Source organism: Sander lucioperca, chromosome 18 (assembly GCF_008315115.2).
Source record: "Sander lucioperca isolate FBNREF2018 chromosome 18, SLUC_FBN_1.2, whole genome shotgun sequence".
In the NCBI taxonomy this organism is placed as follows: Eukaryota; Metazoa; Chordata; class Actinopteri; order Perciformes; family Percidae; genus Sander; species Sander lucioperca.
In genome coordinates, this window is record NC_050190.1 from 17788797 (window position 1) to 17806776 (window position 17980).

The 17980-nt window shown below is 38.2% G+C and overlaps 1 protein-coding gene across 2 annotated transcripts in view; it reads right to left on the reverse strand.

The window, feature by feature from the left end:
- tpo (thyroid peroxidase) overlaps positions 1-17621 on the reverse strand; it is a 28811-nt gene extending 11190 nt beyond the window's left edge. The window contains exons 1-8 of one of the 2 annotated variants that reach the window (XM_035994673.1): positions 16654-17621; positions 15841-15907; positions 15556-15716; positions 14601-14730; positions 13397-13526; positions 12329-12517; positions 11233-11724; positions 2264-2522 (exon numbers count right to left, since the gene is read on the reverse strand). In XM_035994673.1, the coding sequence (XP_035850566.1) occupies positions 2264-2522; positions 11233-11724; positions 12329-12517; positions 13397-13526; positions 14601-14730; positions 15556-15716; positions 15841-15907; positions 16654-16861 (1636 nt within the window). In that variant the 5' untranslated portion in view covers positions 16862-17621. The remainder of the gene's footprint in view (positions 1-2263; positions 2523-11232; positions 11725-12328; positions 12518-13396; positions 13527-14600; positions 14731-15555; positions 15717-15840; positions 15908-16653) is intronic. The other variant, XM_031288707.2, reaches the window with a different exon arrangement.
- Positions 17622-17980: the final 359 nt, after the last annotated feature.

Consider the following 17980-nt stretch of genomic DNA (forward strand, 5'->3'; position numbering starts at 1 on the left):
ACTTGTGAAAAGCCGAACAGCATCCTTGTCCAAGCTGTGTTTCACTTTCCCTCCAATATTATTATACACATAATAAAGACACATGGACTCGGTCGAGACCAAAAGCCATATTTTGCAAGACCAGTGGCACAAACCGAGACCATAGCCAGTGAACCGAGACAGGGCTTTCGCGCTTTTTCTTATATATATGTCAATGGGTTTTCGTCTGTTGTCTCCCCAACGTGACGTAATGCAATGCATTGTGGGGGCAAAGAGAATTATTGCAAACCTCTGTAAAATACACTACTTTTTCGTATTTTATTCCGTTTTGTGATATCCATTGTATTTGATGTTGTTGGGTAACAGTTTAAATGTTTATTACCAAAAAAGCAAATTGCGCAATTTCGTTAGAAAATAAACCCTGGGCTTTAAACCAAGACACCAGCAAGCTAATTTCTGTGTTGGGGTAGGACTCAGAGACAAACATTTGGAATGATTTTTTAAGACATAGCTATACCATATTTTCGATGATATGAAAATTCGAATGATACTTTGAACAGTTGAAAAAGTTATATTACATTGTACAAATTTTCACTCCTTTTTTCATTTCAAAAGTTTAAATGCTAAACACAATCTCCTTCAGCATATATACAGTACTATGCAAAAGTTTTAGGCAGGTATGAAAAAATGCTATAAACTAAGAATGCTTTCAAAAATGGAAGTGTTAATAGTTTATTTTCATCAATTAACAAAATGCAGTGAATGAACAGAAGAGAAATCTAAATCAAATCAATATTTGGTGTGACCACCCTTTGCCTTCAAGACAGCATCAATTCTTCTAGGTACACTTGCACAAAGTTTTTGAAGGAACTCTGCAGGTAGGTTATTCCAAACATCTTGGAGAACTAACCACAGATCTTCTATGAATGTAGGCTTAGGCTTAGCCTCAAATACTTCTGTCTCTTCATGTTATCCCAGACAGACTCGATGATGCTGAGATCAGGGCTCTGTGGGGGCCATGCCATCACTTCCAGGACTTCTTGTTCTTCTTTACGCTGAAGATAGTTCTTAATGACCTTGGACGTATGTCTGGGTCGTTGTCCTGCTGCAGAATAAATTTGGGGCCAATCATACGCTTTCCTGATGGTATTGCATGATGGATAAGTATCTGCCTGTATTTCTCAGCATTGAGGACACCATTAATCCTGACCAAATCTCCAACTCCATTTGCAGAAATGCAGCCCCAAACTTGCAAGGAACCTCCACCATGCTTCACTGTTGCCTGCAGACACTCATTATTGTACCGCTCTACAGCCCTTCGGCGAACAACCTGCCTTCTGCTACAGCCAAATATTTCATATTTTCTCATCAGTCCAGAGCACCTGCTGCCATTTTTCTGCACCCCAGTTCCTATGTTTTCGTGCATAGTTGAGTCGCTTGGCCTTGTTTCAATGTCGGAGGTATGGCTTTTTGACTGCAACTCTTCCATGAAGACCACTTCTGGCCAGACTTCTCCGGACAGTAGATGGGTGTACCTGGGTCCCACTGGTTTCTGCCAGTTCTGAGCTGATGGCACTGCTGGACATCTTCCGATTTCGAAGGGAAATAAGCTTGATGTGTTTTTCATCTGCTGCACTAAGTTTCCTTGGCCGGCCACTGCGTCTATGATCCTCAACGTTGCCCATTTCTTTGTGCTTTTTCAAAAGAGATTGAACAGCACATCTTGAAACACCAGTCTGCTTTGTCTGGGAGAGACCTTGCTGATGCAGTATAACTACCTATATACTATAATTGGTTGATCATACACCTGACTACAATCCTACAAAATCCCTGACTTTTTGCAAGTACCTATACGAATTGATGCTGGTTTGAAGGCAAAGGCAAAGCTGGTTTGAACACCAAATAGTGTAGTACTTAAGTACTGTCTTATACATAAGTATGAAATAAGTAATGTATATTTATTGGAAAAGGTCCCAGCTGTGTTAGATGGATTATTGCACCTTGTGCAAAGAATCTCCTAGAACTAGGAGCACACGTCATAGACTGTACTAGGCATGACACAGTATTAGTGCATGTTTTCATACTCTAGATAAAAGGATGTCTATTCAGTGGTCTAACTTACACGAGTCAGTAGAATTGCATGCAAGTAATTATTACACTAAGACAGACATTAATGCTGAACAAAGTCATAAAAAAGCTGACCTAAACAGAGTATTGTTTAGTGTTAAGTGCTTGTAGGATACATATTTAATCCCAATAGACAGCTCCATAAGAGTGTACTGACCTTGTTTGACTATTCTCCATGGACTGAAAAAAGTGTCGTCCAATCTCAAGTGGGGGAAGTGCTCATGCTTCTGGAAGCTCTCGTTCAGTCTGCTGAGGATCGGAGAGATGGTAGCGTGGCCGAACCTGAACGCAGCGGTGGCAAACACATTGGCAGCTGAGGGGTCTGTAGTTGGATCATATCCACCATAGGGTCCAATGTAATGTTCAAAAGCCTCCTGGCCAATTATTTTTGGAACATAATCTCGCATGGTTATGATCTGGGAGTCAGAAAAGAGAGAGGGGGATCACAAAGAAGCAAAAAGAATGTCTCAGATACTCATGAAAGAAATTCTTAAATCTAAGGATTATGTTTGTAACAAACATGCCATGAAGTCAAGAGAGATTGAATAAGAACGTGGTTCAACAGATTACTAAAACATATGCCACTTGTAAATTATTAACAATATATTATGGATGTGTCTATAGCTAAAAGAATTTCTCAGTTTCTCAGGTTTTCCATTAAGATGAGTATTTCTGTAATATCACAAGCTTGGACAAATGATTGCACATTTGTTCCCTCACAGTTCACCGCAGAGAATTTCATCCATCCTCATCACTATTTATGAAGACCTCAGTTCACCACCTGAATCTTAACACTAATGCACACACACACACACACACACACACAAACACAAACACGAGTGGGATCACATATGGTGATACTAATATTACAACATCTGCCTTGTAAAGGCAAGAATCATGGCATACACTGGGTAATTTAACTGCATTAGCTGAATTGACTCACTGAATAGCAAGAGTCTCAGACTGCAGTGTGACTGAAAAGGGTTTGAAGTCAGACTTTCAGATTGATACAATTAAAAACAGTCCTAACTGGAAACCTGCAAAAAGAAAATATATTCTCTTAAAATATATTAAAATATAGCATTCTAATATGAGTTTATTATGTTTTAGTGACATGCAAGCAGCATTCTGCACAAACTGAAGCCGAGCCACAACATGTCAACTGTGACAAGAAAACACAGCTTAGACTGACTCAGTCCAAAGCCACAGTTGTGGAGATAATCCATTTGAGGAGCAGTCAGACTGCAATGTCAATCTTTCTGAGATGAGCAGTCTTTTTATTCCACGATTTAAAGTAAGGGGAACAGTCATGGATGCATTGGTGGAAAGTTACTCATTACATTTACTCAAATACTGTATACTTAAGTCCAATTTTAAGTACTTGTACTTTATTTGAGTATATTTATTTTGTGCTGCTTAAATTGGGAATATTGTAGTTACTTTTCCAATACATTTACCTGACAACTAGTTACTTTTCAGATCAGTGTTTTACATTAAAACATTAAACATGTGATACGCTTATAATATTTAAGATTAAACCAGTGGTTTTTGGCTTTGACCCCTTAAAAAATGTCTCAGAAAGTGTCAAATTTGGGGCCCTTTGTCACATCTCAGATGAGTTGTACGCCTTCAACTTTGCATCCCCCGTATATGGCAGATGATTTATGGTCTATAAATAAGTATAGCTATAGAGAATATATGAAATATTTAATGGAATATACACTCTTAGGTAATTGACTGAAACACTCCAAACAGAACAGGTTTGGCACTTAAAACTGTTACTTTTAAAGCTTTTTTACAATAATCCTTCTTCTATGTCCTGACTACTTAAAAACTAAATGGAACCTATAATGTTGTCCCCTTACACTACAAACTGGATAAGAGACAGCCTTGACTACTGTGGACCAAGATTGAGATGCAGGTCAGCATTAAACCAGATACTGTTAGTTGATCATTTTTATTTCCTGTTTCCTGTAAATAATAGGCTTTTACTCGGTATTAAAATGGCTTATGACCTTTCCATTTGTTTTCAGCAAGCCATGTAGAGTACCACATTCCCCCACTTTTTTCAATAGGTTTCACCTGCCTGCCTGCCTGCCTGCCTCCCTCCCTTTCTCACTCTCCGACTGACTCGAGGAGTAGGTTACTTTTTATACATGGCAAATATATAATGCTTCAAATAATAACAGATAGCTTCTTGCTGACACTAACATGTACACATGATGCTATTTAGGTGGTAATTTATGCATAAAGAACAAAACAAGCATTCATGGATTAAAATGTTCCCTTAGTGACCTATTTAAGTGTTAAGTGCATCAAAACATAGCTACTGTGTCTTTTTTAATTATCCAATAGCCAATCATAAAAGCAACAATTGTGCCACAAGATGGTGTAACACGTTGGGTTTGGGTTTTCAGATGTTACTGTTTGAATTTGTGACTGTTTGACCAAACAAAAATATCTGTATTATTATGTGGATAAATGAGATTAGATTGTATTGTAAATGTTTTTTACATTACAAGCAAAAGGAAAGATCAAATAGTACTCAGTGTATTGTATTATATTCAACTAAACTCCTGGTCACTGCCAAGGTGCTCTTGAGCAAGGCACTGAACCCCCAACTGCTTGGGGCGCTCCTCTGACATCTCTCCATTAGTGTGTTTAGCATGTATAGGTCCTGAGCATGTTAGTAATTCAGGCCTGTGTTCAATGTGTGTGTAACTGTACTAACAAAGTGAAAATTGTGAATTTCCCCTCGTGGGATAAATAAAGGTATTCTTCTTCTTCTTCTTCTTCTTCTAATAGATTCTTCAGAGAACAGAAGTTTGGTGTCTGACATACACAGAAGAAAATTCCATAAACAGGTACACATCCACTGGCATCCACGTCATAGCACTAGCATGAAAACACTTTCAACAGCGTAACTTTTTAATTTCCTGCCCAATCACACATTACCCTTGGCCAGTAATTATACTGCCATAGCACATATTTTAATGCATTAAAGCAGTGTTTTTACAGTAACTTGTCAAACAGCATTCAACATTACATTCACCCTGTGTGAGCTTGTTTGCTGGGAACAGCTGCCTGAGGATTTAAACGGGGGTGGGGGGTGGGGGGGGCTGTTGGGATTCAACCATATGGGCCGACAAACCACAACAATGAGCTGGAAGCTGCTCAGAGCTGTGAAGGGCTGCAGAGTTGGATGTTTTTTTTTCTAAGTGGAATTGGATAACTAGCAAACTTTTCTCATTCCAGGCAGACATTTCAACATTAATTATAAAATATTATACAGAAACCCAACTAAGCTACATTAGGCATTCATTTATTTCTTAATCATCATATTTTGTTATGTTTATGAATTAACAGTAGTGGGGGGTTGTTATTGGTGTAACATGAGACAGCTTTCTGATTGGAACCCAACATTGTTGGTAGAGTCATGTTATTATCATGAATGGTGGTTTAGCTTAGTGGGTGACCACCACAATGCCAAGTTATGTAGGTAATTGCATTGTTTAATTAGTTGAGCTGCCGAAGAGATCATGTTCTACTAATAATTGAACTCACCTGGTTTATTGTTGAGTAAGAATGAAATGTTGCATACTTTGGGCACAGTTTTGGCCCATAATATGCCTGGTATGCTTGTATTTTAATCATAAAATACCATGTAATCACATTACCATAACTTAGTGGTTAAAAAAAAAAGATAAGAAAAAGATCCTGTTGCTTCTCTAAATTAGCTTGTTGTGCTGAGCATTTAATCAACAAATTCTCAAACTAACTGAACTAACTCATCCAAAGCTATAAATCAAATAATAAAGCTAAAGGCAAGACTGTTTGTGTTATGCTCATTTTATCATCGCACATTGGAATTCACCTTATCAGAACAATCACTTTTACATATAACATTACTGGATCAAATTCCACACAAGCCGTTTTCTCTCAACATCTCAATTAACAGTAGTCTGCCATGGTGGTTTTAGCATTATTTGACTAACTGGAGTTTTCTAGTAAGCCTTTTTTATGGCCTTTCCTGTGTTACAGTAATTTGCGTCCCAGAACAATGAAATTTGCATAGAAATGAAATGCACAGCCACAAGGGGCACTGTCTGTAGCTTACCCTGACCTCACTGAGTGGAGGGGGAAGACAAAGAGATAATACTGTAACAAAATGGAAGATGTGAAAAAAAACAGGGAGCTTTAGTGCTTCTTTAAGTCTTCATCTCAGCTTTGACTTTTTCTATGAAAAAAATCGATAACGTTACAGTCTGCTGGTTTGCAGGCTGGTCAGACCAGATAGTGCCTCACATTTTACTCCACTTCCAATACAGGGATTTTCCAAGCTGGTCATGGTTATAGCTACAGTATGTAAATCCTCTACCTGCCTTTAACACTTCATCCTCACAAATTCTTTAAAGAACCCCTCCACCTTAGACCCAACTCTTTTTAATTCTGTAAATCTCTTTCATTTGGCATTGTCCCTGAGTCACCTGAAAAAAGCAGTTGTTAATCCACTGCTGTGGTCAAATGTCAGCCCCCAAAGTCTGACAGATTGCAGACTTATTTTCCCTCTGCTCAGAAATGCTGTAGAAACTTTAGAGCCGTGTACCAGGGTCCCCTTGTCCCCTCCACTAAGCAATGAATCATTTCCATTAAAACTTTCCATTAAATAATTTTTTATGTAAAATTTACAGTACCCAACATTTATTTCACCTTTAATAATGCCCCCAGCCTACAGCTAATAGAACTTCTATCAACAGTCAGTCCAATCAGTCATCGCTGCCGAACCTGCCTCCCATGCATCACTACTAAGAGGCTGACAACTACAAAAAAGGTAGCAACAAAACCTACCTTTCTACATCAAGAAATAAACACAGAGACAATAGCAAGTTGACAGAGTGTTTTGTCTCCACTTGGCTCTGATGGCTGCCCTGCTATGAAGAGCCTCATGTTATCCGAACAAAAACGCGTCTGGGTTTTGCACTGAGTAAAGCAGAGCCACATTAGCAGCACTCTGGTTCAAATGGATATACATATAACTACGAAGAAGAGACCGTTCAAAGACACAAATTAGAAACCACTGAGGAAGTTGTTTCTGATTTACAAAAGAAAAGAAGAAAAATATACAGAGAAAGGGAAAAAAAAAAAAGCCAAGGATAACTAACACAATGTCTACACAGGAATAAAAGAAGTGACTCATTTTAAGCCAATCCCTGATGTTTTACTATCCATACCCAAGGTATTTCTGTTGCCTACACTTAACTAGTTCTGTTTCACAATGTTTACTACGTGTATAAACTGTTCGTGTTACATTAAATAGAAAGGTCACATGATTTAACCACCACCATGTGACCGTAAATAGAGCGGTCGTATGTGTTGTTTTGGGAGTCTTTGGAAATCGACCTATGATGTTTAGGCATGAGGATGTTTTGGTTCACCAGTTAATTGTTAACTGTGTTTCTCTGCTGTTTAGTGTTGAGCAGATAGTGTACAGTGGGTTTTTGGGCCTTTTTCTGTGAAAACAGTTGCCAGCTGATGCCAAAAACAATGCTATGATAGCAGTGATAGTGAACTAAAACACTAACGTTTAGGGCAGTAAAAACCAAAACAATGAGTTTAAACCCTCAGTAGAGCTGAGGGGAACTGCTTGGGTTTGTCATTACGAGCGACCCCTTTCACCATCGTTGTTAATACAAAAATACGGGTTAAAGCTCATTTAAACAATAATGGGCTCATAGAGGAATAGTTGGAAGCCAACTTTGCCTCCAAGTTTGGAAACTACACCATCATCACTCAGGTGATTTGTATAAGATCCTTCTGAGAGTTTGCAATGACAGCAAAGCAGTGGGTTCCACGGCTGGCTGATTCTTACAGTCATCACACTTAAAACTTTTTTTTAAAGTTTTTTTCCCCATATATATATATATATATATATATATATGGGGAAAAAATGAGAACAGGCTGTTCTCATGAACCATTCGTACATAGAGCTACGAAAAGTAAAGCACTGTTATTCGTATGTATTCCACGTATTTATTGTTTGCACAACGTTGAACAGTGGTGTATAAGACCACTCTGGACCACGTAGGCAGGAGTTAGGGGTGGATGGGTGGCTCATAAAACATAGGGTTTTCAAGGGGGGGAGCGGAGTTCATGTCCCGGGGAAAACACAAGACTTTCACCCAGGAAACGCTTGTTCGTGTTCCAGGAGTACTTTTTAAGGGGACCAGTTGTTTTAATCCAAAGCACAATATTTTTTCTAATCTTTACTAGTCGTTTTGGTGCCTAAACTTAACTGTCATCGCAGTTTTGTCGATTGAACTTAACTGTAACGGCCACTGAAATGACCTGTCACCTCACAGTGCTCTAGGGGTGCACGATTCAGAAAATGTCACGATTCGATATTGATTTTCAGGCTCAAGATTCAATTCAAAATCGATTTTCGATTAAAAAAACGATTCACAGTATGTAAATGTAGTTACTTTTACCATGTGATTGCAGTAGACATATGATAAAAACATAAAAATAAAAAAAATAAAAAATATGAATAGATTTTTGGAATTCTATGAATCGATTTTGCATCGGTAGAGCTTGAATCGCGATTTGAATGTGAATCGATTTTTTTTGCACACCCCTAGTGCTCTGTACCCGGCCCAAAGTCACCTTTTGTCAGCTGAACTCAACTGCAACAGCCTCTAAAACGACAAGCACCTCATGGTGACGGTACCTGGCTCACAGTTACATGTGAACATTCGTCAAGTGACCAGCCAGCGGTCATAAGATATCAGGACCAGCATAGGATATCATACGAATTGTTGTGCATAACTTTTCGTATGTTAATATATCTGAGATTCAAAATTATTGTCCTTGGAATCTATTCAGCAGCTGCTCTAGAGCTTTTGATCATATCATCTGATCTTCCTCAAAATATGTCCAGTTTTCATTGAGTAGTAGATGGTTAAATTTACATTTCTCCAAAACATTTTAAGTACTTTTTGTCCATATTGGCTCAAAAGCTGTGGTTCAAATTGACCATTCCGAAGAAACAGGACAGAAAGTAACTGAAATAAAGATGCTGTTCTGAGGCTAAAGCGAGTGTTTTTCTTTTGAATTTTTGTACAATTCTGTATTTCTATGTGTATAGAAAGAGGTAATTAAAAATATGTGGTCCCTCAAGTGATACTGAGGATGTAATATGTGAAGTACCTGACCCCAATTCAAAACTAGGTGAATAGCCGGCTTTATGAATTCAACACGTCGGCACAGTGATTTAGTAAAGCTTTACTGTACTTCATTACTGTGCAATTTACAATCAACAGTAAATGCAGGAGTTCTTTTTTGCAAAAGCTCCAATCAAGGCTTATTTTTCTCTGCACTGAGAACACTGTAATGACCCTAATTCAGTATTCACCTCATAAGAGAAAGAACCTATTGATGTCCTCACTACATCTTACATCTTATCAGTCTGCCCTTCTCTAATAACATGTAATTGCCACATGTGCGCACTCCTGACATCTCCTCAATATAAAATCACCACGCTCATAAATGCTAGATTAGTATGTTTCCCCTCAGACATCATTTGTGTTTCTCCAAAGAAACATTGGCCTTTATTTTCATCATGTGTCTCCTGCCTTTTCCAACAGTATCTACTGTGCAGGGAGAGCAACAGCAATGGTCCAGCAGTAAGGAATGTCCAGATTGTAGGGTACAACATGTCCATAATCTGCATTATAGACTTTATATATTTAGTAGTAAATAGCAGGTCTGTACAGTTGTGTAAAACCAGTCCATGGTTAACCTCACTGCAGCACAGTGACTACAGACTTTAGAAGAAACACGAAGTGATGACTGCAATGTCACTGAAGGGACGTTCTTCCAACAACCACTGCCGTCAGAAGTCATCGATGTCAGTGGTTGCAGCAGGAAACTACTGTAAGCTGCCACAGCTGGTTGCCGCAAGATTGTGAACTATACATTATAGATTTACTAACCCTAAGAATGTGACTACATGGGAAGAAGGATGGAAAACACATTTTTTTCTTCTGTGACAATCTCAGGTAACGAGATTTGAAGCATTAAAATAGGGTACATAGGCTGTTTTATGAAAACTGAAGGCTGAGCAAAAGGCACTTTTTTTAAAGAAATTTTTGCGCTTAAAGGTGTTTTACTCGAAATAATGTCGCGGCCCTCTGCGTCAGATACCGCCGCATAAGGCACACCCACGCACGTGCGGCAGTAGGACCAGCTATCAACACAAAGAAGCTCAGATAACAACACGCACAGAGGGAGTGTGACTTTATTCTCTGCTGAGGACGTCATTACTCCACTATATCTTTACATAGCAAATAGGTGTTTACTTCTATATTAATGTCCTGAATTTCAAGTGCAGTCCCTTTAAAGGGGCGCTATGCAGTTTTGGCCATTTCTTCGCTGTTTTCTCGCTTTTTGCTCGCAGGTTTCTCTATAGAGCTCCTCCTACAGCTTCGGAATAGATATTTGGCAGCTCCTATGTTTACTTGTGTCTGACTCCTCGCTCGGTCAGTCTGCCGTTTCCTATTTCTCTGTTCCTCCAACAATGCTTTCCTAGGTTTCTGCTTCTTTTTTGGCGGCTCAGCCATGACATGATAATGTGAAAAACTCCATCGCTACCTTGTTAGCCGGTTCCTGAATGGGCGCATGTGTGCAGTGCCGTTGCATCGCGAGACCTGATATCACGCGATACTTCCTGACGCTGAGGCCAGCGACTCGCAGGCCCAAAGTTGCAAGGGTGGTTTTTCAGCTCAAAGGCGCTAGAGGGGAGCGAGACGACCACCATTCAACTCGAAAAAAGTCATATAACCATTCCAGTGACTCCAAAGCTGTTCAGTTAAGGTAAATTAAGCTAAAAAAAACTGCATAGTTCCCTTTTAATGTAATGTCTAATTTTCTTTTAAATGTGTTAACTTGTGTCACATTTTTGACGTTTTATAAACAAAATAAAGCAGATGAATAGATAATGAAAAAAATGTATACTGGTAGTTGTTGCCCTAATTGTGTCAGCATGTCAGCCCAGTGAAGTTTCAGTTCAATTAGTGTAAAGAGGGTTTTTACTTTGGCATACTGAAACAATTTGAGTTACTAGTCACATACCTGATGCAGAGCTCCAATAATTTTGCGAGTTTCTTGGTAAATAGTCTCTGAGTTCCAATGACCATTAATGCGTTTCAGTGCCTCTGCAATCCGATTGTGTTCCCTAAGCCACACTGTATGCAGAACGATCAGGGGAAGATCCTCATTACAGCGAGTGTCTCCAGCATTGAAACAATCCACTCTCTCCCCGTGCGGGTTCTGATTGCAGGCTGATGGCAGAGAGGCTACGAATGGAAGGTAGGGTCTTCCTTTGGGATCTCTGAATTGATCGTTGACAGCAAGTTTCCCATTGAGGCCAGAGAGGTCACGGAGGAAGCCAGCCCGCCTTGGAGTGTTGCCATACACAAGTGAAGCATCGATGAATGATGTGATGGCATTTATCTGTTGTAACTGCAGAGCTTGACGAATACTTGATCCAAAATTGACTATGCAGGCTGGTCTGGAGCGATGAAAAGGCATGCAGCCTTGTGCACCAGTGATAGCATCACCTGTCTGAGGAGAACACAAAATTATTTATTTTTAACTTCTGATCTATCAAATCAAATGTATTGTTTTTGTGACTTAAAAATTGTAAAAGAATAGTTTAACACTTTAGGAAATGCGCTTATTTGCTTTCTTGCCGAGTTAGACTCCATTTTTATGTTTGTCCCTTTAATATGAGACTGGAGCCAGTAGTCAGTTAGCTTAGCATAACAATTTGAAACAGGGGGAAACAGCTAGCATGGCTCTGTCCAAAGATGACAGTATTCACCTATCAAAACCTTTAAAGCTCACTAATTAACACTTTATATCTCGTTTGTTTAATCTGTACAGAAAACGATTACCGGGGTTATGTGCCACGTTGTTCCGCCTAGTCCAACCTACTGTGCTGTGATATTCTTGGTCAAGAACAGAGCAGTTTATATTCAACAGACACATTTGAGAGTGGTATTGAACTTCTCATCTAACTCTTGACAAAAAAAGCAAATAAGTCTACTTCCCAAAATGTGGAACTAATTCTTTAAATATAGGATTGTTACCAGAGAGCAAGCAAGACACAGTACATGTACTGTATCTGCAGGAAAGCAAAATGTCCAATGTTAAGCTTTTAGTTTACCTCAATGGGAAAGCATGGATGCACATTTTGACATGTGTTAAAACAGTCCACCTCAGCACTGCCTTTGCTTTGAAGGGTAAAGGTTATGTCATGGTCGATGTACTGGCCCCAATCCACCAGCATGTGAGAATAGACATCATCTGGCCGTTTAACGGAGCTCCTCAATATTTTCTTGCTGACTTCCCACGGCTGTTAACACAGTAGGAATTGTTATTTGGGATGACAGTGAGAACTACTTTTTACAGTGTGCAATTGCATTTCCCCCCAGCCATCTCTGCAGTGACTTGCCATTTATCAGTCAGTGTTTTTCTTATCTCATCATTAACAGAAATGAACATATTTTCTAGGGAAGGGCTATTTTGTCCCAGTCAGGGGTTATGATGGATGATAGCTTTCTTGTTTGTGTGACCTAGTTCATTCTTTAATTCATTAGGTTATGTTATAAATAGAAAAATGGCCTAAACTCAACAAAGGGGCTCCGACATATTGTGGAAAACCTAATTTCTCCAACAGTAAGGACTTTGGCAACTGATTAAAAATTTGTTATATGCAATACATAAAGTATCCAAGATATTATTTAGTTGACCTGTTTTTATAAGAAATGGATAGTTAGGATCAAACATTATTAATGATCTAAAACACTTAGTAATCATATCACCTATACAGTGCATGGAGTTACAGTAAACTGCATGCTGGATACAACTGATGCATATTTGATGAGTTCCTCCATTACAAGCCCTCACTCTATGTAATGAGTGCATGAATAAACATTGAAATCCAATGCACATATCAGTTCACGAAATAATGTTTATCCACCAACTTCTTTCAGGCTATAACAAATAATGTATTTTAAAGCACAGGGCACAACATGCAAATGCAACTGTAATCTGTGTCATCTCACACACACTTCTGCTGATCCTAAATTGCTGTGGACTTTATCTGCTGTAAAACAGGTTAGAAAAATAAATGGAAAGCTACATTAACTTGGGTTTGCAGGGTGAGCTCGCTTCATTTCTAATTTCTTCAGCAAGACTTTTGTGTCCATCGGACCAGGATTTTGTAGATTACCGAGGGAAGTTGGAATCCATTATGGAGCCGTCCTCGGTTCCAACCTTTGGGTTCTCTCTCTCCGTCTTCATATTCAGCTGGAAGCCACCTGACCAAGGGAGTGTTGGCTGCTCCCCAGAGAGGATTTTGCCTGACAAAAAGAATCATGAAGCGTGTCCAAAAATACTGCAATACAAAACAGAGTGTGCCTTCACTGAAAGCAACATCATCTGTTTTCCTCGAAGGTCATCAAGAGTTCAGGATACTACATTTTTACCAATACGCAATAGTGATTCTGGGTGTAGTCGGTTCATGAATGTGTTTATTGGCTGTAAGAACAGGTTTCATGTTCTATGTCCTATGTGTTGTGTTAGGTTTTAGCAGCAAAAGCATGTTGGTTGATTTTGAAAATTAGGGAAATAATGGGGTTTGGGTTCAATTTTAATAAACATGCTTTATCTTGTGCTTCAAGTCACTGTGGAGTTTTCTGTATTGAACTACAAAAAATAACTTTCCCCAACCTTAACCTGTTAGCTTATATTGGAAAACAAATTAGATACATTGTCAGTGAAAATTGTACAAAGTTCAAAATAACGTTTTACAACTTGCCAGATACATGTATTAACATTTTCTAATTATGTTGATCAAGAATGTAATCCAGACTGAATTGTAACGTAATTTCAAGGAGACAGGATTGGTTAGAGGCAGAATATACAGTAGCCTATAGGATCTGTTCATAACTGTCAATTTTAACATGAACTCAGCCATTAACATTTTTGTATTTACCATTTGTATGCCAATTATGTATGACACAATCTCAGTTTAATTTAAAAAGAATGGGTTTACATTTATTTTGATGTTTTGATGTGTTGAAGTGAAAATTCTCAAATCAATATGAAAAAGAAAACTCCACTGACATTTGTTTTATGTACCCTATGTACCACCTAAGTATTTCCTTGCTTCAGTAAAGAATTAAAGTAAATTGAATGTGAATTGGACTTTGCATTTTCAATTTGGCATAAAATGTTCCACATAGCTTTAAGGTGGAGGTGTGGTGTGGGTTGGTGTTACCAAAATGGTGAGAAGTGGCTTTTACCTCCTCTCACTTTTCAGAACTTCCTTCATTAGTGGTTACCAGATGCTTATTTATTCACATCGGTTACCAAAAAAATGTATTAAAGTAACAATATAGTCATTGTTATTTGACTTTAAGGTAAGAATTTACCTGTTGTTGCAGATGCCAGATATAGAGCGGTACTTGTTGAGATGACTTTGCAGACAGATGGCTGGATGTGTTGGAGGAGGACATTGAGAAAGCTCTGCAATCAGCTCCACGTCCTCCCAGGAAAGCAACTCTAGCATTGTGACAAAGTAAACACAATAAAAATGTGATGGAATTTAATCTTGATAATCTTTTGAACATATCAAACCTGAAAGGACACACAGTGTAATTGAAAATTACCCTCTTTTGACTTTTTAAATTTCCTTTATTAGGACTTTGGTGATCGATTAGTTTAACCCTTGTATTGCCTTCCCGTCGACCATGCACCTGTTTTCCTCTTCTGTTTTGCTTTTTTACAAAGCATTAAGTATACATTATTATATGTTACAACTTCTTTGCCACCTTTATTCTTACATATTACCACTAGTGTTACACTTCTTTTTGGAATACATGGTCAATAAACCTTATATATATATATGAAATCATACAAAATATTTAAAATGATGAAGTATTTTGACTAATAGTTAACATCAGAGGAAGATTTGTTGATGGATAATCACAGACTGGTATACATCAAAGTTTAGTCAGGATACTTTTTTAAAACCATTTAATTCTTTTTAATGGCAGCACATAATCACACCTGTTCGCGCCTTGGTTTGCCTGTTTGTAAGGCGTACTTATAAAGTATCAACCAATTCTGTGTTAAACTTTAAATATTTTAATTATGAAACCCAAATTTCTGATGAGACATTTTGAAAACAGGTCACATTTTACTCGAGGACAACAGGAGGGTTAAAGTATCCAGTGTTTTGGTGGACTGTTAAAATGGTTAGAGAAAGTGGACCAATTAGACATTTTGGTTATGTTGAAGTTGTTTTGACTCTATGGTGTCCAACTACCTCTAAAGGTTTCTTTCAAGGTGAGATCCTGATATTTGAGAAAAAGAAAGCAATTCTACCTGTTGCCGTGACATCCCTTTTATATCTCTGTCTCACGCTGTTCTTCAGGACTTGCAGAGTTGTTTGAAAAACCTCTGCAGCTCGGGAAATCTCCAGGGTCTCAGGGTCGGGTTGTCGAAGGAAAGTAAACACATGCGTGGAAGACGAGGGTGACCTTTGTCTGGGTGCAGAAATTGACAGATAAAAGGAAAAACCTTAAAAGTGATTCTGTCCTTTCTTGGACATGTTTTGTTTCAGTTAAACCAGAGACAGACAATTTGATAACACATTTGATAGTTTATTACCGTTTTCGAGTGTGGAGCGAGGCTGCATCTTGATATGAGGAGATAAGCAGTTCTCTGACAGAGCGGGCTAGAAGATATAGAGTGTCAACAGAACAGCATCAAAATCTGTGACTAGAGTATCATCTATATAAAGTGGTGGAAAGTAAATATTTACACACACAGGTACAGTACGTGTACTTTACTTGATCATTTGATAGTATTCACAACTGCTTCTACTCTACATTTGGAGAAACATGCTGTATTGTTGTTACTATCAGATTATGATTTTACATTTTTTTTTTAAACACTGGATAAGTCTATAAAATACAATGCATTGTTATATATTAAACCAGTTGTTGAAACCTTTTTTATGCTGTTTTCCTGGTTTCCACTGGCAATATGTAAACAAACTGGCATTTAAAAAAATTAGATGAATATTTGGTGGTGATGATCGGGACTGATGTGGGTTAAATATATTATAAAACCTCTATTTCACTCAGTAAAAGTGGAAAATAGTATAAACATATAGTATGTATTTTTATGGCAGTTTTAGGAAGGGGACATTTCTGTCCTCTAAGGTAACAAGTGGGAGGTTTTTTTATTACACAAAAAATGCACAAGAAATTAAAATGCATACAAATATGTGTTGTTGCTAATCATTGACATATCCCAGACTGGGAAAAATATAAATAATAAAGAAATCCCCCTAGCACTTAGTATACAGAAAATAATTACATTTTTTGTGATGCAGGTGAGTAAAAAAACTTTTGATGATCAAACATTTGAGATGAAAATAAATGTAAGCAAAAAATATAAAGAAAATGTTTTACTTACAGTTTATATGACTGGCTTCATCAGTTGAAAACCTTGGGAGAATACTGCAGAGCAACATAACAAGGGAAATTAAATTAAAATAACAAGCCATTTTTTGTGGGCAGTTTACTATAGAAGAGTCAACTTTCACATGAGCTATAAAGACGTATCTAAGTGCTGTGTGCACTGTCAAACCTGGCCTTATATACAGATAAAGCAGGAAGCACATTGCGGAGGTTAGGTTAACCAGCCCACATTAGAGTAACTCAGAGATTCAGTGTTTCTCTTGTCCTTGGTTGACTGGTTTGAAGAATAACATTTTTTTCCCGTCCATTATCTCAGCCACTTGGATATTTGGCATGTCCTGCCAGCAAATCCACCAAAAGCAATTCCAAGCGAATGAATAGATTTGGCCGCAACACTCCATTGTTGTAAATAACAATGAATCCCACCACTAATTAAATAAATTCAAACTTACAGTGAAAAATATTTTAGCCCTTGAATAGTATTCGGGCTAATGTTCTATGTACTATAATACACCTTAGTCTAAAAACAACGCTTTTGAGTGTAACTATTTATTGGATTTTTAGGACTTCTCACTACCCTTCTGTCACACTTTACTTCAAGGACATAAAACAAAAGAGCAGCAGCAGCATTCATTGCAGTCTTTTAATTGGTTTGTGGTCCAGCTTCCTTCGATGTGCCTTCATCCTCCCAAGCCTATTTTCAAAGTTTTAGATGCAGACTGTAGGGATTACTAATAATGAGAAAGGCCATGGCAGCGGTCCTGAAGCTGCCCTGGAAACTTCCTCTCATCAAAAATACTTCAGTTAGCATCCAGGGTCCAATGCCGCCAGCAGAGTCAACTGTGAGAGTCACGGCCCATTGATAGTTGAGCAGTGTACTTGAAATTCATGCTTGACATGGTGCTGATGCAACTTGATGATGCTGTCTGTGTGTGTGTGTGTGTGTGTGTGTGTGTGTGTGTGTGTGTGTGTGTGTGTGTGTGTGTGTGTGTGTGTGTGTGTCAGCAGCAGCAGGCTGGAACTTCAGTTGTGGGTCTCTTGTTGTCATGGTGCCTGGTTTAGCTTCAACGCAAAACTGTTTCAGACAAACTTTCAACAAATAAATCTCAGTTTGTAGAGAATGAGGCGAATGACATTGGAAAAAAAGTTATGGCATACAATATCTGAATATTTTGTGCACAATGTGGTATCAGGCAGACCATTTTGAAATACTAGTATGAGTATTTCTAATTATTTTTAAATAAAGGATATACAAAATAACATTTTCTAATTATGTTGATCAAGAACGTAATCCAGACTGAATTGTAACGTAATTTCAAGGA